Raw genomic sequence first — 23,270 nt, 5'->3', positions numbered from 1 at the left:
AAGCCGCCCGTCTGCCAAGAGCCTACAGAGCCGCCCGTCTGCCAAGAGCCTACAGAGCCGTCAGCCAGACAGGAGCCGCCAGAGCCTTCCGCCAGACCGGATCAGCCAGAGCCTTCCGCCAGACCGGATCAGCCAGAGCCTTCCGCCAGACCGGATCAGCCAGAGCCTTCCGCCAGACCGGATCAGCCAGAGCCTTCCGCCAGACCGGATCAGCCAGAGCCTTCCGCCAGACCGGATCAGCCAGAGCCTCCGCCAGACCGGATCAGCCAGAGCCTTCCGTCAGACCGGATCAGCCTTCAGAGCCGTCCAGCCAGGACCAGCCTTCAGAGCCGTCCAGCCAGGATCCGCCAGAGCCAGCCAGCCAGGATCTGCCAGAGTTTATCAGCCGGGGACCTGCCCCTTGTCCCGGTGTTGCCCCTTGTCCCGGTGTTGTCCCTCAGTCCGGAGCTGCCGTCCCTCAGTCCGGGGCGGCCCCTAAATCCAGCGGGACCCATGTCTAGGGTTCCCAGTCCAAGGTCGGTGGCGAGGGTCGCCACCTTGAGGAAGACACAGAAGCGGGGATTTATTATGGTGGGATTGGGACAGCGTCCGGAGCCGGAGCCACCACCGTGGTCAGATGCCCACCCAGACCCTCCCCAAGACTTTTGGTGGTGCGTTCGGAGTACGCACCTTGAGGGGGGGGTTATGTCACGTTCCTGACCTGTTTTCTGTTAGTTTGTGTATGTGTTAGCTGGTCAGGACGTGAGTTTGGGTGGGCAGTCTATGTTTTCTGTTTCTATGTTGGTTTAAGGGTGACCTGATATGGCTCTCAATTAGAGGCAGGTGGTTTTCATTTCCTCTGATTGAGAGCCATATTAAGGTAGGTGTTTTCACACTGTTTGTTTGTGGGTGGTTGTCTCCTGTGTCTGTGTGATGTTACGCCACATGGGACTGTTTCGGTTTTGTTTGTTCGGTTTATGTAGTCTGTTCCTGTTTTCATGCGTTCTTCGTTATACGTAAGTTCTTATGTTCAGGTGCGTCTACGTCGTTTGTTGTTTTGTAGTTATTCAAGTATAGTTCGTTTTCTGTCTATGTCGTGTTTTGTTTAAATCAATAAATCATGTCATCATACCTCGCTGCATATTGGTCTTCAGATCCCTCTCTCCTCTCCTCGTCTGAGGAGGAGGAGGATTTAGAGTATCGTTACATGGACCTCGCTTTGTGCACGGCGCATTGTCATGCTGTTGCCACACAGACAGAATTGTCTAGAATTTCATTGTATGCTGTAGCGTTAAGATTTCCCTTCACTGGAATTAAGGGGCCTGAAAACCATGAAAAACAGCCCCAGACCAGTAAAGCCACTCTACTGACAATGTTAGGCTGTGGAGATTGCATGGCTGTGTGCTCGATTTTATACACCAATATAGACTTTTCAAATGTTATATTATTGGCGATGTACAATTTATTTTATTTATTTATCCGTTATTTTACCAGGTAAGGTGTCCAACATGCATTCTACAATGCCGTAGAATGTAGAATGTAACTCTCTCTAGCTCTATAGCTCTGCTGTTGTCATGGAGATGGATGTCCTTTCCTCTTTATTTACAGAATGAACTCAGCCTGATCTCCAGCTAGGCTCCTCCTCTCCTCCTCTTCCTCTCCTCCTCTTCCCCGCCAACAGTATTCTCCTCCTCTCCTCCTCCTCTTCCCCTCCAACAATATTCTTCTCCTCTTCCTCTCCTCCTCCTCCAACAGTATTCTTCTCCTATTCCTCTCCTCCTCTTCCCCGCCAACAGTATTCTCCTCCTCTTCCTCTCCTCCTCTTCCCCTCCAACAGTATTCTCGTCCTCTTCCTCTCCTCCTCTTCCCCTCCAACAGTGTTCTCCTCCTCTTCCCCTCCAACAGTGTTCTCCTCCTCTTCCCCTCCAACAGTGTTCTCCTCCTCTTCCTCCCCTCCAACAGTATTCTCCTCCTCTTCCTCTCCTCCTCTTCCCCTCCAACAGTATTCTCCTCCTCTTCCTCTCCAACAGCATTCTCCTCCTCTTCCTCTCCTCCTCTTCCTCCCCTCCAACAGTATTCTCCTCCTCTTCCTCCCCTCCAACAGTATTCTCCTCCTCTTCCTCTCCTCCTCTTCCCCTCCAACAGTATTCTCCTCCTCTTCCTCTCCAACAGCATTCTCCTCCTCTTCCTCTCCTCCTCTTCCTCCCCTCCAACAGTATTCTCCTCCTCTTCCTCTCCTCCTCTTCCCCTCCAACAGTATTCTCCTCCTCTTCCTCTCCAACAGCATTCTCCTCCTCTTCCTCTCCTCCAACAGTATTCTCCTCCTCTTCCTCTCCTCCAACCGTATTCTCCTCCTCTTCCTCTCCTCCTCTTCCTCCCCTCCAACAGTATTCTCCTCCAATTCTCATTCTAGTCCATCCCTCCTCTTTCAGTACCCTGCACATCCCAGTGTCACAGGGATATCTAGTCAGTTGCAGAATGGAATGCACAATGTCTTCCGCATTTAACCCTCTGAATCAGAGAGGGGGGGTGGGGGGGGGGGGGGGGGGCTGCTTCAATCCACGTCATTGGCTAACCACCGGGAAGAACAGCAGGTATTTTCCCACCTTGCCGGCTCGGGGATTCAAACCAGCAACTTTTTTTTCGGTTACTGACCCAACGCTCTTAAATCGCTAGGCTACCTGAGAGAACAAGTCAGACCACACAGGAATTATAACAATAATATTACTATTAATTAAGCAATATGACCCGGGGGGGTTGTGGTATATGGCCAATATACCACAGCTAAGGGCTGGGTCCAGGCACTCCGCGTTGTGTCGTGCCTAAGAACAGCCCTTAGCCGTGGTATATTGGCCATATACCACAACCCCCCCCCGAAGTGCTTTATTGCCATTATAAGCTGGTTACCAACGTAATTAGAGCAGTGGTAATACATATTTTATCATACCCTTGGTATACGGTCGGATTTACCACGGCTGTCAGCCAATCAGCATTCAGGGCTCGGACCACCCAGTTTAGATTATATCTGTATCTCTGTGGTATTTCAGGAATCTTAACTAGGTACAAATTCTATCTACAGTTTACACATGTAACTGACCTGCTCTTCTCCTTCCCTCTCTACAGAACTAGACAACACCGGTACAGCTAGGTTTCCAGTTACAACTAGACAACGCTGATACAGCTAGTCAGACTCTTTATCTCTGTAGTCAGACTCTTTAGGTCTGTAGTCAGACTCTTTATCTCTGTAGTCAGACTCTTTATCTCTGTAGTCAGACTCATTAGGTCTGTAGTCAGACTCTTTAGGTCGGTAGTCAGACTCTTTAGGTCTGTAGTCAGACTCTTTATCTCTGTAGTCAGACTCATTAGGTCTGTAGTCAGACTCTTTATCTCTGTAGTCAGACTCTTTAGGTCTGTAGTCAGACTCTTTATCTCTGTAGTCAGACTCTTTAGGTCTGTAGTCAGACTCTTTAGGTCTGTAGTCAGACTCTTTATCTCTGTAGTCAGACACTTTATCTCTGTAGTCAGACTCTTTAGGTCTGTAGTCAGACTCATTAGGTCTGTAGTCAGACTCTTTATCTCTGTAGTCAGACTCATTAGGTCTGTAGTCAGACTCTTTAGGTCTATCTCTGTAGTCAGACTCTTTAGGTCTGTAGTCAGACTCTATAGGTCTGTAGTCAGACTCATTAGGTCTGTAGTCAGACTCTTTATCTCTGTAGTCAGACTCATTAGGTCTGTAGTCAGACTCTTTAGGTCTATCTCTGTAGTCAGACTCTTTAGGTCTGTAGTCAGACTCTTTAGGTCTGTAGTCAGACTCTTTAGGTCTGTAGTCAGACTCTTTATCTCTGTAGTCAGACACTTTATCTCTGTAGTCAGACTCTTTAGGTCTGTAGTCAGACTCATTAGGTCTGTAGTCAGACTCTTTATCTCTGTAGTCAGACTCATTAGGTCTGTAGTCAGACTCTTTAGGTCTATCTCTGTAGTCAGACATTTTAGGTCTGTAGTCAGACATTTTAGGTCTGTAGTCAGACTCTTTAGGTCGGTAGTCAGACTCTTTAGGTCGGTAGTCAGACTCTTTATCTCTGTAGTCAGACTCTTTAGGTCGGTAGTCAGACTCTTTATCTCTGTAGTCAGGCTCTTTAGGTCTGTAGTCAGACTCTTTAGGTCTGTAGTCAGACTCATTAGGTCTGTAGTCAGACTCTTTAGGTCTTGTGAAGGACATTTTATTGTGTGAATATGTTCTATACGTTAAGATAGGAGACGGTGCCAGACACACGCAGGAACCAACCCTGTGAACCATGTTCTATGTAGCTAGTATGTTTAAGCAGCATATAAGAGAACTAATGAGACTGCCTGGAAGAGCTCACTTCAGACTGGTACTTTATGCATCTAAGTTTGACTTTCAACTCTCCAGTTTACTGTTAATAAAGAGTGATTTATTTAATATAGACTTCGAGAGTCCCTGTGTAGAATTTCTATAACAATTTGGAGTCACGATCTGGTTTTACTCAATCCTACTGTGGTTCCATGTTCTAACAACCCTACTGTGGTTCCATGTTCTAACGACCCTACTGTGGGTTCCATGTTCTAACGACTCTACTGTGGGTTCCATGTTCTAACGACTCTACTGTGGGTTCCATGTTCTAACAACCCTACTGTGGTTCCATGTTCTAACGACTCTGCTGTGGGTTCCATGTTCTAACGACTCTACTGTGGGTTCCATGTTCTAACGACTCTACTGTGGGTTCCATGTTCTAACAACCCTACTGTGGTTCCATGTTCTAACGACTCTACTTTGGTTCCATGTTCCAACAACCCTACTGTGGTTCCATGTTCTAACAACCCTACTGTGGTTCCATGTTCCATGTTCTAACGACTCTACTGTGGTTCCATGTTCTAACGACTCTACTGTGGTTCCATGTTCTAACGACTATACTGTGGTTCCATGTTCTAACGACTCTACTTTGGTTCCATGTTCTAGCGACTCTACTGTGGTTCCATGTTCCAACAACCCTACTGTGGTTCCATGTTCCAACAACCCTACTGTGGTTCCATGTTCTAACGACTCTGCTGTGGGTTCCATGTTCTAACGACTCTGCTGTGGGTTCCATGTTCTAACGACTCTACTGTGGTTCCATGTTCTAACGACTCTACTGTGGGTTCCATGTTCTAACAACCCTACTGTGGTTCCATGTTCTAACAACCCTACTGTGGTTCCATGTTCCATGTTCTAACGACTCTACTGTGGTTCCATGTTCTAACGACTCTACTGTGGTTCCATGTTCTAACGACTATACTGTGGTTCCATGTTCTAACGACTCTACTTTGGTTCCATGTTCTAGCGACTCTACTGTGGTTCCATGTTCCAACAACCCTACTGTGGTTCCATGTTCCAACAACCCTACTGTGGTTCCATGTTCTAACAGCCCTACTGTGGTTCCATGTTCTAACAACCCTACTGTGGTTCCATGTTCTAACAGCCCTACTGTGGTTCCATGTTCTAACAACTCTACTGTGGTTCCATGTTCTAACAGCCCTACTGTGGTTCCATGTTCTAACAACTCTACTCACTGACCCACAGCTAAAAGCAGCTTCTTCATCTGTTTAGATGCTAAATCAGTTTCTCATCAGTGTGAAAGCTGCTCTTCTTTTCTCCGCTTGAATTCAAATGTAGTCATAGTGTGAAAATAATATGATGGTCTTTCATGTCTCCGGGACAGCTAATTAGCTATAGCACCACTCAGTAATTGGAGAGGTACTAGAATGAGATAGGCAGGAACAAGCAGGAACACACACACACACACACACACACACACACACACACACACACACACACACACAGGATGTTCAGCCTAGAGCTTAGCTCCTCATTTAGAGAGGAGAAGACGGGAGATAAGAAGAGTGGAGATAGGAGGGGAAGAGAGGGGAGGAGTAGAGAGGAGAGGGGAGGGGAGGAGAGGAGAGGGTATGGTAGGGGAGAGGACGAGAGGAGAGGAGTAGAGAGGAAAGGGGAAGGGAGGAGAGGAGAGGGGAGGGGAGGAGAGGAGAGGGTATGGTAGGGGAGAGGACGAGAGGAGAGGAGTAGAGAGGAAAGGGGAAGGGAGGAGAGGAGAGGGTATGGTAGGGGAGAGGACGAGAGGAGAGGAGTAGAGAGGAAAGGGGAGGGGAGGAGAGGAAAGGAGAAGCAGGGGAAAGGAGAGGGTATGGTAGGGGAGAGGACGAGAGGAGAGGAGTAGAGAGGAAAGGGGAGGGGAGGAGAGGAAAGGAGAAGCAGGGGAAAGGAGAGGGTATGGTAGGGGAGAGGACGAGAGGAGAGGAGTAGAGAGGAAAGGGGAGGGGAGGAGAGGAAAGGAGAAGCAGGGGAAAGGAGAGGGTATGGTAGGGGAGAGGACGAGAGGAGAGGAGTAGAGAGGAAAGGGGAGGGGAGGAGAGGAAAGGAGAAGCAGGGGAAAGGAGAGGGTATGGTAGGGGAGAGGACGAGAGGAGAGGAGTAGAGAGAAAAGGGGAGGGGAGGAGAGGAGAGGAGAAGCAGGGGAAAGGAGAGGGGAGGAGAGGAAAGGAGAAGCAGGGGAAAGGAGAGGGTATGGTAGGGGAGAGGACGAGAGGAGAGGAGTAGAGAGGAAAGGGGAGGGGAGGAGAGGAAAGGAGAAGCAGGGGAAAGGAGAGGGTATGGTAGGGGAGAGGACGAGAGGAGAGGAGTAGAGAGGAAAGGGGAGGGGAGGAGAGGAAAGGAGAAGCAGGGGAAAGGAGAGGGTATGGTAGGGGAGAGGACGAGAGGAGAGGAGTAGAGAGGAAAGGGGAGGGGAGGAGAGGAAAGGAGAAGCAGGGGAAAGGAGAGGGTATGGTAGGGGAGAGGACGAGAGGAGAGGAGTAGAGAGGAAAGGGGAGGGGAGGAGAGGAGAGGAGAAGCAGGGGAAAGGAGAGGGGAGGAGAGGAAAGGAGAAGCAGGGGAAAGGAGAGGGTATGGTAGGGGAGAGGACGAGAGGAGAGGAGTAGAGAGGAAAGGGGAGGGGAGGAGAGGAAAGGAGAAGCAGGGGAAAGGAGAGGGTATGGTAGGGGAGAGGACGAGAGGAGAGGAGTAGAGAGGAAAGGGGAAGGGAGGAGAGGAAAGGAGAAGCAGGGGAAAGGAGAGGGTATGGTAGGGGAGAGGACGAGAGGAGAGGAGTAGAGAGGAAAGGGGAAGGGAGGAGAGGAGAGGGTATGGTAGGGGAGAGGACGAGAGGAGAGGAGAAAGGAGACGGGAGAGGAGGAGAGGTGAAGGGCAGAGGATAGAAGAGGAGGGGAGAGGGGAGGGTAGGAGAGAGGATGAGAGGAGAGGGAAGGAGAGGAAAGGAGAAGAAGGGGAAAGGAGAGGGTATGGTAGGGGAGAGGACGAGAGGAGAGGTGAAGGGCAGAGGATAGAAGAGGAGGGGAGAGGGGAGGGTAGGAGAGAGGATGAGAGGAGAGGGAAGGAGAGGAGATGGCAGGAGAGGAAAGGAGAAGAGAGGGTGGACGAGGAGACGGCAGGGGAGAGGAGCAAAGTAACACTTGACAAGGAGAGGCGTGGGAGGGACCAACAATAGCTGGAACACCGCAGCCCACACACTAAAGTGATGAGGAACTTGGAGCAGGCAACGTGACTCAGGCCTTCTGTATTCCACCCACAAAGCCCAAGGACATCCAGTCAGTGGACTGTTCTGGAAGACGACATCACATTATGCATCTCAAATGGCACTCTGTCCACTTCAGAGTGACCTATGTAGCGAAGAGGGTGCAATTTGGCATGTCTACATTATAGCCTTTCTATGAGACTCACACGTCACAGCTCCAACATGTACAGCCAGCCTCTCACTGCCTCGTCTAAATGCTACTGAGTACAGTTGATGGTGCAGATAGTATATACATGTAATGTATTCGAGAGGATACACTACACACAATATAATAATACACTACATGACCAAAAGTATGTGGACACCTCTTAAAATGAGTGGATTCAGGCTATTTTCAGCCACACCCGTTGCTGACAGGTGTATAACATCGAGTACGCATCCATGCAATCTCCATAGACAAACATCGGCGGTAGAATGACCTCACTGAAGAGCTCAGTGACTTTCAACGTGGCACCGTCATAGGATGCCACCTTTTCAACAAGTCAGTTCATCACATTTCTGCCCTGCTAGAGTCGACCCGTCAGCACAAGTACTGTTCGCAGGGAGTTTCATGAAATGGGTTTTCATGAAATGGGCACACAAGCCTAACATCACCATGAGCAATGCCAAGCGAAAGCTGGAGTGGTGTAAAGCTCGCCGCCATTGGACTCTGGAGCAGTGGAAACGCGTTCTCTGGAGTGATGAATCACGCTTCACCATCTGGCAGTCTGAATCTGGGTTTGGCAGATGCCATGAGAACGCTATCTGCCCCAATGCATAGTGCCAACTGTAAAGTTTGGTGGATGAGGAATAATGATCTGGGCCCCTTAGTTCCAGTGAGGGGAAATCTTAACGCTACAGCGTACAGAGTCGAAGTCTACGCCCCTTCGTCCGTGATTGGTCAACTGTAGTGGTGACGCGAGTTTCATCTTCTTGTTGATTCAGCATCAAACTCAGGGGGAGAAAGATGGCGGAAGTAGGTACAGAGATCCAATCGAGCATCGAACAAAGTTGGTGAAGAAGAATGGGTCTGAGTGGGCAACAGTAGTAGCAAAAAAAAACTGGAACAAAAAAGGAAATGAGCTAAAATTGGGAGTTGAGGATACGTTTATGAATGATAATGAATCGCTTCTTGTTGGGATGCGTTTTGTTGAGTAAAGATGCATATGTGGGGGAACCCGTTTGACGTGTCGAAAATTGTGTAGTGTGTACTTGGAAAAAGTGGCGTCAGTCAGAGTGAACACGAGCGGTCTTATTCTGATTCATTGTATTTTCTGAAGAACAGAGGAAAGATTGCAGTGAGCTTCAAAAAGAATCCGAACGATAGACGTTTTGTGTTTTGAACTTCGGAGTAGATGAAGTAAAAAGGAAAAACCGCACACTGCTCTTGATAGTATCACCGATATTTAATAAGCTTTACGTATCGGCCACACGGCCTTCGTCAGAGCTTTACGTATCGGCCACACGGCCTTCGTCAGAGCTTTACGTATCGGCCACACGGCCTTCGTCAGAGCTTTACGTATCGGCCACACGGCCTTCGTCAGAGCTTTACGTATCGGCCACACGGCCTTCGTCAGAGCTTTTGGGATTTTTTGAAATTTTGCGGTTTCCTTTTGTGCGTTTTTTTTCCTTCCTTCATCTTGTTGTCATTGTTGTTGTCATCGTTGTTGTCATTGTTGTTGTCATCGTTGTTGTCATTGTTGTTGTCATCGTTGTTGTCATCGTTGTTGTCATTGTTGTTGTCATTGTTGTTGTCATCGTTGTTGTCATTGTTGTTGTCATTGTTGTTGTCATCGTTGTTGTCATCGTTGTTGTCATCGTTGTTGTCATTGTTGTTGTCATTGTTGTTGTCATTGTTGTTGTCATCGTTGTTGTCATTGTTGTTGTCATCGTTGTTGTCATCGTTGTTGTCATCGTTGTTGTCATCGTTGTTGTCATCGTTGTTGTCATGGCACCTGCAAAAAAAGATTGCTCAGATGTGTGAAGTAGAGACACCCGTCCAAAGGAGTCGTCACAGGGGTGACGACGGATGTGTCCAGGTTGAATACCCGGTGTGGTTGGTGCCCCGGCATCTGACCCGCTGGGTGACTGGAGGAAAAGAAGAAAGTCTGTCGGTCCTGTTGTTTTCTGCTAAAGAACAAATACCTACGAATGTGAAGCTTGGTTATGTAAGATACGCTGTAAGAGCTTTTGTCCCCAAACCCACTGCAGTGTAAGAATTGTAAAGGATTTGGCCATGTTTCGAGTGCAGACGGACAGAGTTTATTGAAGAACGGTGTGTAGAAGGACAACGGTGTTGAATCTGTGGTGGGGGGGGGTTCCTGTGGTGGGGGGGGTTCCTGTGGTGGGGGGGGGGTTCCTGTGGTGGGGGGGGAGGTTCCTGTGGTGGGGGGGGGGGGTTCCTGTGGTGGGGGGGGGTCCTGTGGTGGGGGGGGGGTTCCTGTGGTGGGGGGGGGTTCCTGTGGTGGGGGGGGGGTTCCTGTGGTGGGGGGGGGGGTTCCTGTGGTGGGGGGGGGGTTCCTGTGGTGGGGGGGGGTCCTGTGGTGGGGGGGGGGTCCTGTGGTGGGGGGGGGGGTTCCTGTGGTGGGGGGGGGTTCCTGTGGTGGGGGGGGGGGTTCCTGTGGTGGGTGGGGGGGGGGTTCCCCGAGTTCCTGATCTGGCCCTGTAAGGATGAAGGAGATTAACGTGAGGGATCATGCTCCCCAAGTTCCTGGAGTACCCTGTAAGGATGAAGGAGATTGAGGTGGGGGATCATGCTCCCCGAGTTCCTGGATCTGACCCTGTAAGGGTGAATGAGATTGAGGTGGGGGACCATGCTCCCCGAGTTCCTGGATATGGCCCTGTAAGAATGAAGGAGATCGACGTGGCAAAAAAAGTTAGGAGCAGTTAATTGAATCTCCTGTGAGGAGACAAATAAAATAATTGAGAAAACAATTGATACTAGTGAAGATATGGTGACGGATACACTAAATGTTTGCTGCCAGTTGAAAGATATCCCCCCTGTGTGTTAAAAAAGGTGGATTTTGTGGCGTTCATTGCCACAGTTATTATAGGGCACAAGTCTCAAAGAAGTCTAAGAAACTGGACAGTATTTTTGGCAGAAAAGGTTTTTGGGATTTTACATCTTAAGACTTGCAAGGGGTATTGGCGCCGGAAGACCAGTCCTCCCAGGTTGCCCAGGGTTAGGGTAGGGATCAGATCTGTTGTATTTTTTTTAACAGAAAAGTTGTTTGATGTAGTTACGTGAATTTATACATTTTTGGTCGTTTATTTTTGGAGGGGGGTCCTGTTTCCGTCACGCACAGTAGTTGGCGGGATGCACATTAAATTGTGCGATTACCAATATACCATAGAAGAAGAAGCCCGAAACTCAGTGTGGATTCAGAAAGCATGCCAACCAACTAAACTAAAAGATATTTTCCAACTTTACATCAAACATAATTTTGTCAGAAATCATAACCTTCCCACATTGGTAACATCAAAGTCAATGTTTGGTAGCAAGGTCAAACAATGTTACAAACGTTTGAGCACAGTTGAGTAGCTAGGCCAGGCCTATTCAACATTCTATTATCAACATACCTGGATAAGGGCGCATGAGGTTCTCATGTAGGGTGAGTGATGGCAAGATGGCACCGACAGAGATGGTCGCCTCGCTTCTAGTCCTTAGGAAACTACGCAGTATTTTTTTTATGTTTTATTTCTTACGTTGTTAGCCCAGAAAATCTTAAGTGTTTATTACCTAGAGTCAGGTAGAACTATTGGATTTTTAGAGCGATGTCAATTTACCAACATTTCGATCAGGAATACGACTTTCCCCGAAGAGGATCTTTGTTCGCACCACCACCCAGGACATTGGATCTAATCCCAGACGCCGACCCAAAACAAAGTCGCTGCGGGAGAGGTAGACGGAGGGGTCTCCTGGTCAGGACATCGAAGGCACACCACCCACCGCTTCACAGTATATTACTCGCCAATGTTCAGTCTTTTTTGACAACAAGGTAGACGAAATTAGGGCAAGGGTTGCTTTCCAGAGAGAGACATCAGAGATTGTAACATTCTCTGTTTCACAGAAACATGGCTCTCTCGGGATATATTGTCAGAGTCAGTACAGCTACCGGGAGTCTTCATTCATCGCGCCGACAGAAATAAACATCTCTCTGGGAAGAGGAAGGGCGGAGGTGTATGTTTCATGATTAACAACTCATGGTGTATTCCCGTGTGGCTCAGTTGGTAGAGCATGGCGCTTGCAACGCCAGGGTTGTGGGTTCAATTCCCACGGGGGGACCAGGGTTCAATTCCCACGGGGGGGCCAGGATGAATATGTATGAACTTTCCAATTTGTAAGTCGCTCTGGATAAGAGCGTCTGCTAAATGACTTAAATATAAATAATAAATATAATATAAATATATTCATAACAACATACAGGAACTCAAGTCCTTCTGTTCACCCGGCCTAGAATTCCTTACAATCAAATGCCGACGATATTAATAACCCAGAATGACATCACAATACCCCAGAATGACATCACAATACCCCAGAATGACATCACAATACCTCAGAATGACATCACAATAACCCAGAATGTATTCCCAAGAGAATTCTTGTCAGTTGTTGCCAAGCCGATACCACGACGGCACTCCGGTGTTGCGATGACGTAATCCAGATTACCATTTCTTTTTTCACTATGGGGCAAGAACCTTTAAAAACGACCCCGAAACAGGAAACAAAACCAGGACTTGGTCACCCACATCGAAAGTGCAGCTTTGGGCCTTTCGATCGTACCAAACTTTTCCTTTTCGTTTTGCGCCTTCTCCAGATTCTCACTGGCAAACTTACAGACGCAATGCAATTCTTTATCAAAAAGAGCTACCGTGCTCCAACAGATGTATTTTTGTGTTTAATAAGGTGTTAGCATGCAATAACCTCTCTCTCGGCAAGCTCAAAATCTGACATGACGTCCAAGCACAAGCTAATTCGGATTAAAACCGAAAAATATTTGAACAAGCTCCAGTGTTGCAAACAGCACAAGACCCTTTCATCCAAGTCTTTCTCAAACTCAAAGCAGTAAGCTCTCAACGTAGACTTCAAAGTCTGATGAAATCTCTCAAGAGCACCTTGAGACTCTGGGCACTAAAGGAGCAATGGGTTACACACAACTGTTGTAGTACTTCCTGGAAGACCTCTGACATGAAATTCAAACCTTGGTTTGATTGCACTACTAGCGATAGTCCAAACATTGACTATCGCTAGTAGTGCCTTAAACAATACTGTGAGCCGGGATTTTCGTCAGTGGAATTGCCTCGGGGAAATAAGTGGCTGATGGTAGAGAAACTGGTTAAGAAGGTCCGCACACTTTCAAAGCTGCCAATTCACTGCTTTATTGACAACGTTTTTTGAATTGTTATTGTACCTTTATTTTACTGAGCAAGTCAGTTAAAGAACTAATTCTTACCAGAGACTCTGGGTTCGCGCCCAGGTTCTGTCGCAGCCGGCCGCGACCGGGAGGTCCGTGGGGCGAAGTACAATTGGCCTAGTGTCGTCCTGGGTTAGGGAGGGTTTGGCCGGTAGGGATGTCCTTGTCTCCTCGCGCACCAGCGACTCCTGTGGCGGGCCGGGCGCAGTGTGCGCTAACCGAGGGGGCCAGGTGCACAGTGTTTCCTCCGACACATTGGTGCGGCTGGCTTCCGGGTTGGAGGCGCGCTGTGTTAAGAAGCAGTGCGGCTTGGTTGGGTTGTGCTTCAGAGGACGCGTGGCTTTCGACCTTCGTCTCTCCCGAGCCCGTACCTTGTTCAGGGGCAGAACGACAGATTTTTTTTAACTCGTCACCGTGGGGATTCAATCTAGCAACCTTTCGGTTACTTGTCCCAACGCTCTAACCACTAGGCTACCTGCCTCCTCTACACTCTAACCACTAGGCTACCTGCCTCCTCTACACTCTAACCACTAGGCTACCTGCCACCTCTACACTCTAACCACTATGTGATATCAGACCTCTAGGAGACACGGTGGACAAACGGTCTGGTATCAACCTGGTTCAGACCTCTAGGAGACACGGTGGACAAACGGTCTGGTATCAACCTGGTTCAGACCTCTAGGAGACACGGTGGACAAACGGTCTGGTATCAACCTCCTGGTTCAGACCTCTAGGAGACACGGTGGACAAACGGTCTGATACCAACCTCCTGGTTCAGACCTCTAGGAGACATGGTGGACAAACGGTCTGATATCAACCTCCTGGTTCAGACCTCTAGGAGACACGGTGGACAAACGGTCTGGTATCAACCTCCTGGTTCAGACCTCTAGGAGACACGGTGGACAAACGGTCTGGTATCAACCTCCTGGTTCAGACCTCTAGGAGACACGGTGGACAAACGGTCTGGTATCAACCTCCTGGTTCAGACCTCTAGGGGACACGGTGGACAAACGGTCTGGTATCAACCTGGTTCAGACCTCTAGGAGACACGGTGGACAAACGGTCTGGTATCAACCTCCTGGTTCAGACCTCTAGGAGACACGGTGGACAAACGGTCTGGTATCAACCTGGTTCAGACCTCTAGGAGACACGGTGGACAAACGGTCTGGTATCAACCTCCTGGTTCAGACCTCTAGGAGACACGGTGGACAAACGGTCTGATACCAACCTCCTGGTTCAGACCTCTAGGAGACATGGTGGACAAACGGTCTGATATCAACCTCCTGGTTCAGACCTCTAGGAGACACGGTGGACAAACGGTCTGGTATCAACCTCCTGGTTCAGACCTCTAGGAGACACGGTGGACAAACGGTCTGGTATCAACCTCCTGGTTCAGACCTCTAGGGGACACGGTGGACAAACGGTCTGGTATCAACCTGGTTCAGACCTCTAGGAGACACGGTGGACAAACGGTCTGGTATCAACCTCCTGGTTCAGACCTCTAGGAGACACGGTGGACAAACGGTCTGGTATCAACCTCCTGGTTCAGACCTCTAGGAGACACGGTGGACAAACGGTCTGGTATCAACCTCCTGGTTCAGACCTCTAGGAGACACGGTGGACAAACGGTCTGATATCAACCTCCTGGTTCAGACCTCTAGGAGACACGGTGGACAAACGGTCTGGTATCAACCTCCTGGTTCAGACCTCTAGGAGACACGGTGGACAAACGGTCTGGTATCAACCTCCTGGTTCAGACCTCTAGGAGACACGGTGGACAAACGGTCTGGTATCAACCTGGTTCAGACCTCTAGGAGACACGGTGGACAAACGGTCTGGTATCAACCTCCTGGTTCAGACCTCTAGGAGACACGGTGGACAAACGGTCTGGTATCAACCTCCTGGTTCAGACCTCTAGGAGACACGGTGGACAAACGGTCTGGTATCAACCTCCTGGTTCAGACCTCTAGGAGACACGGTGGACAAACGGTCTGGTATCAACCTCCTGGTTCAGACCTCTAGGAGACACGGTGGACAAACGGTCTGGTATCAACCTGGTTCAGACCTCTAGGAGACACGGTGGACAAACGGTCTGGTATCAGCCTCCTGGTTCAGACCTCTAGGGGACACGGTGGACAAACGGTCTGATACCATCCTCCTGGTTCAGACCTCTAGGAGACACGGTGGACAAACGGTCTGGTATCAACCTCCTGGTTCAGACCTCTAGGAGACACGGTGGACAAACGGTCTGGTATCAACCTCCCGGTTCAGACCTCTAGGAGACACGGTGGACACACGGTCTGGTATCAACCTCCCGGTTCAGACCTCTAGGAGACACGGTGGACACACGGTCTGGTATCAACCTCCTGGTTCAGACCTCTAGGAGACACGGTGGACAAACGGTCTGATACCAACCTCCTGGTTCAGACCTCTAGGAGACACGGTGGACAAACGGTCTGGTATCAACCTCCTGGTTCAGACCTCTAGGAGACACGGTGGACAAACGGTCTGATATCACCCTCCTGGTTCAGACCTCTAGGAGACACGGTGGACAAACGGTCTGGTATCAACCTCCTGGTTCAGACCTCTAGGAGACACGGTGGACAAACGGTCTGGTATCAACCTGGTTCAGACCTCTAGGAGACACGGTGGACAAACGGTCTGGTATCAACCTCCTGGTTCAGACCTCTAGGAGACACGGTGGACAAACGGTCTGGTATCAACCTCCTGGTTCAGACCTCTAGGAGACACGGTGGACAAACGGTCTGATATCACCCTCCTGGTTCAGACCTCTAGGAGACACGGTGGACAAACGGTCTGGTATCAACCTGGTTCAGACCTCTAGGAGACACGGTGGACAAACGGTCTGATATCACCCTCCTGGTTTAGACCTCTAGGAGACACGGTGGACAAACGGTCTGATATCACCCTCCTGGTTCAGACCTCTAGGAGACACGGTGGACAAACGGTCTGATATCACCCTCCTGGTTCAGACCTCTAGGAGACACGGTGGACACACGGTCTGATATCACCCTCCTGGTTCAGACCTCTAGGAGACACGGTGGACAAACGGTCTGATATCACCCTCCTGGTTCAGACCTCTAGGAGACACGGTGGACAAACGGTCTGGTATCAACCTCCTGGTTCAGACCTCTAGGAGACACGGTGGACAAACGGTCTGGTATCAACCTGGTTCAGACCTCTAGGAGACACGGTGGACAAACGGTCTGGTATCAACCTCCTGGTTCAGACCTCTAGGAGACACGGTGGACAAACGGTCTGGTATCAACCTCCTGGTTCAGACCTCTAGGAGACACGGTGGACAAACGGTCTGATATCACCCTCCTGGTTCAGACCTCTAGGAGACACGGTGGACAAACGGTCTGGTATCAACCTGGTTCAGACCTCTAGGAGACACGGTGGACAAACGGTCTGATATCACCCTCCTGGTTTAGACCTCTAGGAGACACGGTGGACAAACGGTCTGATATCACCCTCCTGGTTCAGACCTCTAGGAGACACGGTGGACAAACGGTCTGATATCACCCTCCTGGTTCAGACCTCTAGGAGACACGGTGGACACACGGTCTGATATCACCCTCCTGGTTCAGACCTCTAGGAGACACGGTGGACAAACGGTCTGATATCACCCTCCTGGTTCAGACCTCTAGGAGACACGGTGGACAAACGGTCTGGTATCAACCTCCTGGTTCAGACCTCTAGGAGACACGGTGGACAAACAGTGGATACAATACAATTCTCTTCTCAATAATAGATGATCAGTATCGCCCTCTTAACATGTTCCATACTAATGTATCTCAGTGAGCTAATGTTGTGACGAGCCTCCATGAAATATGCACAGCCACAGGTTTCGCCTTCGTACATTTATCTAGCATCTCCCATGTAGGGGTTTTCCACTAATGCTTCCAACTTAAAGTCCATGGCTTTTATGGATGGGGGGGGGGGGGGTCTGTGTGTTTATGCAACTTTCAAAATGATTCCAATCTTATACCCCCACAGGGTGGATGTCAGTGACAGAATCAAAAGTGTCTTCTGAACACTGCAGAGGTGACTAGAGACACGACCCTACTGATGGGAGACGAGATCTCAGACGAGCCCCCCCAATTTTGTTACATTCCCCCAGCAAGAAATCAAAAAATGTTCGCTTAAGCAGAAGTGGGAACTAACAAAGAGTCACTGACAACAACCAAAACATAACAGGTGGGGATTATAGGCGGGGTTCTGAAAGACACTTTATGGGGGTGTTGACGAGAAACAACTGGAACATAAAAGACACTCACCAAGAGCTAAACTTGATACATTTGCCCAAGAAGAGGCAAACAAAATGAAAAAACCCCACACCAAACTTAACAAGACACAGACAATCAGATAAAGGGATCGTTTTTTTAAATCAATCAAATAGAGAGCGCCAACAAAAGGTGTTAACCCTCCACATCTCTCAAAACAACTGGAACACTGGGCCAGCCGTTAAAAACACCTTCTGACTGACGAGATGACAAGACCGGACAGGTGTAACACATACTGACTAATGAGATGACAAGTCAGCACAGGTGTAACATACTGACTAACGAGGTGACACATCAGCACAGGTGTAACATACTGACTAACGAGGTGACACATCAGCACAGGTGTAACATACTGACTAACGAGATGACACATCAGCACAGGTGTAACATACTGACTAACGAGATGACAAGTCAGTACAGGTGTAACATACTGACTAACGAGATGACACATCAGCACAGGTGTAACATACTGACTAACGAGATGACAAGTCAGTACAGGTGTAACATACTGACTAACGAGATGACACATCAGCACAGGTGTAACATACTGACTAACGAGGTGACACGTCAGCACAGGTGTAACACATACTGACTAACGAGATGACAAGTCAGTACAGGTGTAACATACTGACTAACGAGATGACACATCAGCACAGGTGTAACATACTGACTAACGAGATGACAAGTCAGTACAGGTGTAACATACTGACTAACGAGATGACACATCAGCACAGGTGTAACATACTGACTAACGAGATGACAAGTCAGCACAGGTGTAACATACTGACTAACGAGATGACACGTCAGTACAGGTGTAACATACTGACTAACGAGATGACACGTCAGTACAGGTGTAACATACTGACTAACGAGATGACAAGTCAGCACAGGTGTAACACATACTGACTAATGAGATGACAAGTCAGTACAGGTGTAACATACTGACTAACGAGATGACACGTCAGCACAGGTGTAACACATACTGACTAATGAGATGACACTTCAGCACAGGTGTAACACATACTGACTAACGAGATGACAAGTCAGTACAGGTGTAACATACTGACTAACGAGATGACAAGTCAGTACAGGTGTAACATACTGACTAACGAGATGACACATCAGCACAGGTGTAACATACTGACTAACGAGATGACAAGTCAGTACAGGTGTAACATACTGACTAACGAGGTGACACGTCAGCACAGGTGTAACACATACTGACTAACGAGGTGACAAGTCAGTACAGGTGTAACATACTGACTAACGAGATGACAAGTCAGTACAGGTGTAACATACTGACTAACGAGATGACAAGTCAGTACAGGTGTAACATACTGACTAACGAGATGACAAGTCAGTACAGGTGTAACATACTGACTAACGAGATGACAAGTCAGTACAGGTGTAACATACTGACTAACGAGATGACACATCAGCACAGGTGTAACATACTGACTAACGAGATGACAAGTCAGCACAGGTGTAACATACTGACTAACGAGATGACACGTCAGTACAGGTGTAACATACTGACTAACGAGGTGACACATCAGCACAGGTGTAACATACTGACTAACGAGATGACAAGTCAGTACAGGTGTAACATACTGACTAACGAGATGACACATCAGCACAGGTGTAACATACTGACTAACGAGATGACAAGTCAGCACAGGTGTAACATACTGACTAACGAGATGACACGTCAGTACAGGTGTAACATACTGACTAACGAGATGACACGTCAGTACAGGTGTAACATACTGACTAACGAGATGACAAGTCAGCACAGGTGTAACACATACTGACTAATGAGATGACAAGTCAGTACAGGTGTAACATACTGACTAACGAGATGACACGTCAGCACAGGTGTAACACATACTGACTAATGAGATGACACTTCAGCACAGGTGTAACACATACTGACTAACGAGATGACAAGTCAGTACAGGTGTAACACATACTGACTAACGAGGTGACAAGTCAGTACAGGTGTAACATACTGACTAACGAGATGACAAGTCAGTACAGGTGTAACATACTGACTAACGAGATGACAAGCCAGTACAGGTGTAACATACTGACTAACGAGATGACAAGTCAGTACAGGTGTAACACATACTGACTAACGAGATGACAACCAGTACAGGTGTAACACATACTGACTAACAAGGTGACAACCAGTACAGGTGTAACATACTGACTAACGAGGTGACAAGTCAGCACAGGTGTAACACATACTGACTAACGAGGTGACAAGTCAGCACAGGTGTAACACATACTGACTAACGAGGTGACAAGTCAGCACAGGTGTAACACATACTGACTAACGAGGTGACAAGTCAGTACAGGTGTAACACATACTGACTAACGAGGTGACAAGTCAGTACAGGTGTAACATACTGACTAACGAGGTGACAAGTCAGTACAGGTGTAACACATACTGACTAACGAGATGACAAGTCAGTACAGGTGTAACATACTGACTAACGAGATGACACATCAGCACAGGTGTAACATACTGACTAACGAGATGACAAGTCAGCACAGGTGTAACATACTGACTAACGAGATGACACGTCAGTACAGGTGTAACATACTGACTAACGAGATGATACGTCAGTACAGGTGTAACATACTGACTAACGAGATGACACGTCAGTACAGGTGTAACATACTGACTAACGAGATGACAAGTCAGCACAGGTGTAACACATACTGACTAATGAGATGACAAGTCAGTACAGGTGTAACATACTGACTAACGAGATGACACGTCAGCACAGGTGTAACACATACTGACTAATGAGATGACACTTCAGCACAGGTGTAACACATACTGACTAACGAGATGACAAGTCAGTACAGGTGTAACACATACTGACTAACGAGATGACAAGTCAGTACAGGTGTAACATACTGACTAACGAGATGACAAGTCAGCACAGGTGTAACACATACTGACTAACGAGATGACAAGTCAGTACAGGTGTAACACATACTGACTAACGAGATGACAAGTCAGTACAGGTGTAACATACTGACTAACGAGATGACAAGTCAGCACAGGTGTAACACATACTGACTAACGAGATGACAAGTCAGCACAGGTGTAACACATACTGACTAACGAGATGACAAGTCAGCACAGGTGTAACACATACTGACTAACGAGATGACAAGTCAGCACAGGTGTAACACATACTGACTAACGAGATGACAAGTCAGCACAGGTGTAACACATACTGACTAACGAGATGACAAGTCAGTACAGGTGTAACACATACTGACTAACGAGATGACAAGTCAGCACAGGTGTAACACATACTGACTAACGAGATGACAAGTCAGCACAGGTGTAACACATACTGACTAACGAGATGACAAGTCAGCACAGGTGTAACACATACTGACTAACGAGATGACAAGTCAGCACAGGTGTAACACATACTGACTAACGAGATGACAAGTCAGCACAGGTGTAACACATACTGACTAACGAGATGACAAGTCAGTACAGGTGTAACATACTGACTAACGAGATGACAAGTCAGCACAGGTGTAACACATACTGACTAACGAGATGACAAGTCAGTACAGGTGTAACACATACTGACTAACGAGATGACAAGTCAGTACAGGTGTAACATACTGACTAACGAGATGACAAGTCAGCACAGGTGTAACACATACTGACTAACGAGATGACAAGTCAGTACAGGTGTAACACATACTGACTAACGAGATGACAAGTCAGTACAGGTGTAACATACTGACTAACGAGATGACAAGTCAGTACAGGTGTAACATACTGACTAACGAGATGACAAGCCAGTACAGGTGTAACATACTGACTAACGAGATGACAAGTCAGTACAGGTGTAACACATACTGACTAACGAGATGACAACCAGTACAGGTGTAACACATACTGACTAACGAGGTGACAACCAGTACAGGTGTAACATACTGACTAACGAGGTGACAAGTCAGCACAGGTGTAACACATACTGACTAACGAGGTGACAAGTCAGCACAGGTGTAACACATACTGACTAACGAGGTGACAAGTCAGCACAGGTGTAACACATACTGACTAACGAGGTGACAAGTCAGTACAGGTGTAACACATACTGACTAACGAGGTGACAAGTCAGTACAGGTGTAACATACTGACTAACGAGGTGACAAGTCAGTACAGGTGTAACACATACTGACTAACGAGGTGACAACCAGTACATGTGTAACACATACTGACTAACGAGGTGACAAGTCAGTACAGGTGTAACATACTGACTAACGAGGTGACAAGTCAGTACAGGTGTAACACATACTGACTAACGAGGTGACAAGTCAGTACAGGTGTAACACATACTGACTAACGAGGTGACAAGTCAGTACAGGTGTAACATACTGACTAACGAGGTGACAAGTCAGTACAGGTGTAACACATACTGACTAACGAGGTGACAACCAGTACATGTGTAACACATACTGACTAACGAGGTGACAAGTCAGTACAGGTGTAACATACTGACTAACGAGGTGACAACCAGTACAGGTGTAACACATACTGACTAACGAGATGACACGTCAGCACAGGTGTAACACATACTGACTAACGAGGTGACCAACCAGGTGTAACGCATACTGACTAACGAGGTGACAACCAGCACAGGTGTAACACATACTGACTAACGAGGTGACAACCAGCACAGGTGTAACACATACTGACTAATGAGGTGACGCCAATCGATGGACCCCCACGTGCTAACGTCCAACCTCGAAATATAAGTTGAAAACCAAAGCCTGTAACATCTATGGTAAACACACTGACGCAAACAAGCAAAGCTATATATATTGTAACAACCCTGGGTTTATAAGCGCGGAAATCGACTCTGCCGTTTGAGCATGCTTTTGCGGCACAGTCGATAGCGCGGCGGACCTCGGGCTAGGAGGTCGAGGGTTCGAGACCTGCTCCCTGCCTGTTTCATTACAATATATATTTTTTTCTCTCTTAATGTATGGCTCTGAGTGCGTCTGCCTGCCCCTCCACACACAATAAGACAGGAGAAAGTGATAATCACATTGGAACATTAGCTAGCTTATACCCTAATAAGACTATAATTACAACACAAAACTATACCCATCTAATACAAGTCAAATAAAGTACAAATTGGACAAATTTAGGCTAAAGATTACTTTACTATTTCACATATCTAATATGGGGGACAGAAATGATTGACATCAATCATTGCCACCGCATCCAGATAGTCCTGTCTCTAGACCGGGCTACTCACTCCGCGGCACCGCTGCCGTTGATAGTGTTTCCATCGGGAATAGGGTTGAGTTGGATCGGTTCAGGCTTTCTTCTCTTCTGCATCCTGTCTTCCACACTCTTTTAACTTGTTTATAAAAAAAACGATAAACCCGATCAGACAAAATAACCGGGGTGTTGTTACGCTCTGCCGTTTACTTTGCTGTCTGTCAAAAACAATCCGAAAATCCGGTGGGGGTTAAATAACTCACACGAATGATAGGTGAATCAATTGAAATTATAGGCTAATTCACGCGGATATTCTCTGAATTTGTGCAAAAATAATCAGATATTAGATTACTGAACAGACTAGATGACATTGAAAGACATAGTTGATTATTGTATATCTCTCTACTTGTTAATGAGAAGATGCACTGGTGGAGAATGGTTTGTGAGATGTTACGTCGCCAATATTTACACCGGTCTTCCGGACAGTGTAGTGTGGAGAAGTGCGCCCTCTATTGGACCACAGTGGTATTACCATACTGTACGTGAATAACTCTACAAAATAACAGAATAATAGGATTTCTGGACAAGACTAACCCAATTCAAGCCAAGAAATGAAATGTTTCCTAGTTGAAAATCCCGTTTTTTCCCAGACATGTTAGAAGTGTGTCTATGC

The 23,270-nt window shown here is 47.7% G+C and overlaps 1 protein-coding gene across 4 annotated transcripts in view; it reads right to left on the bottom strand.

Moving 5' to 3' along the window:
• The window catches only part of map2k1 (mitogen-activated protein kinase kinase 1), a 99,001-nt gene extending 75,928 nt beyond the window's left edge, over positions 1-23,073 (bottom strand). For all 4 annotated transcript variants that reach the window (XM_055924623.1, XM_055924624.1, XM_055924625.1 and 1 more), the window contains exon 1: positions 22,632-23,073. In XM_055924623.1, coding sequence (XP_055780598.1) covers positions 22,632-22,714 — 83 coding nt within the window. In that variant the 5' untranslated portion in view covers positions 22,715-23,073. The remainder of the gene's footprint in view (positions 1-22,631) is intronic.
• Between the last annotated feature and the right edge of the window lie 197 nt (positions 23,074-23,270).

This window comes from Salvelinus fontinalis, chromosome 6, assembly GCF_029448725.1.
Source record: "Salvelinus fontinalis isolate EN_2023a chromosome 6, ASM2944872v1, whole genome shotgun sequence".
In the NCBI taxonomy this organism is placed as follows: Eukaryota; Metazoa; Chordata; class Actinopteri; order Salmoniformes; family Salmonidae; genus Salvelinus; species Salvelinus fontinalis.
Note: the sequence above shows the minus strand (reverse complement) of the source record. Positions and strands in the feature narration are given on the sequence as shown.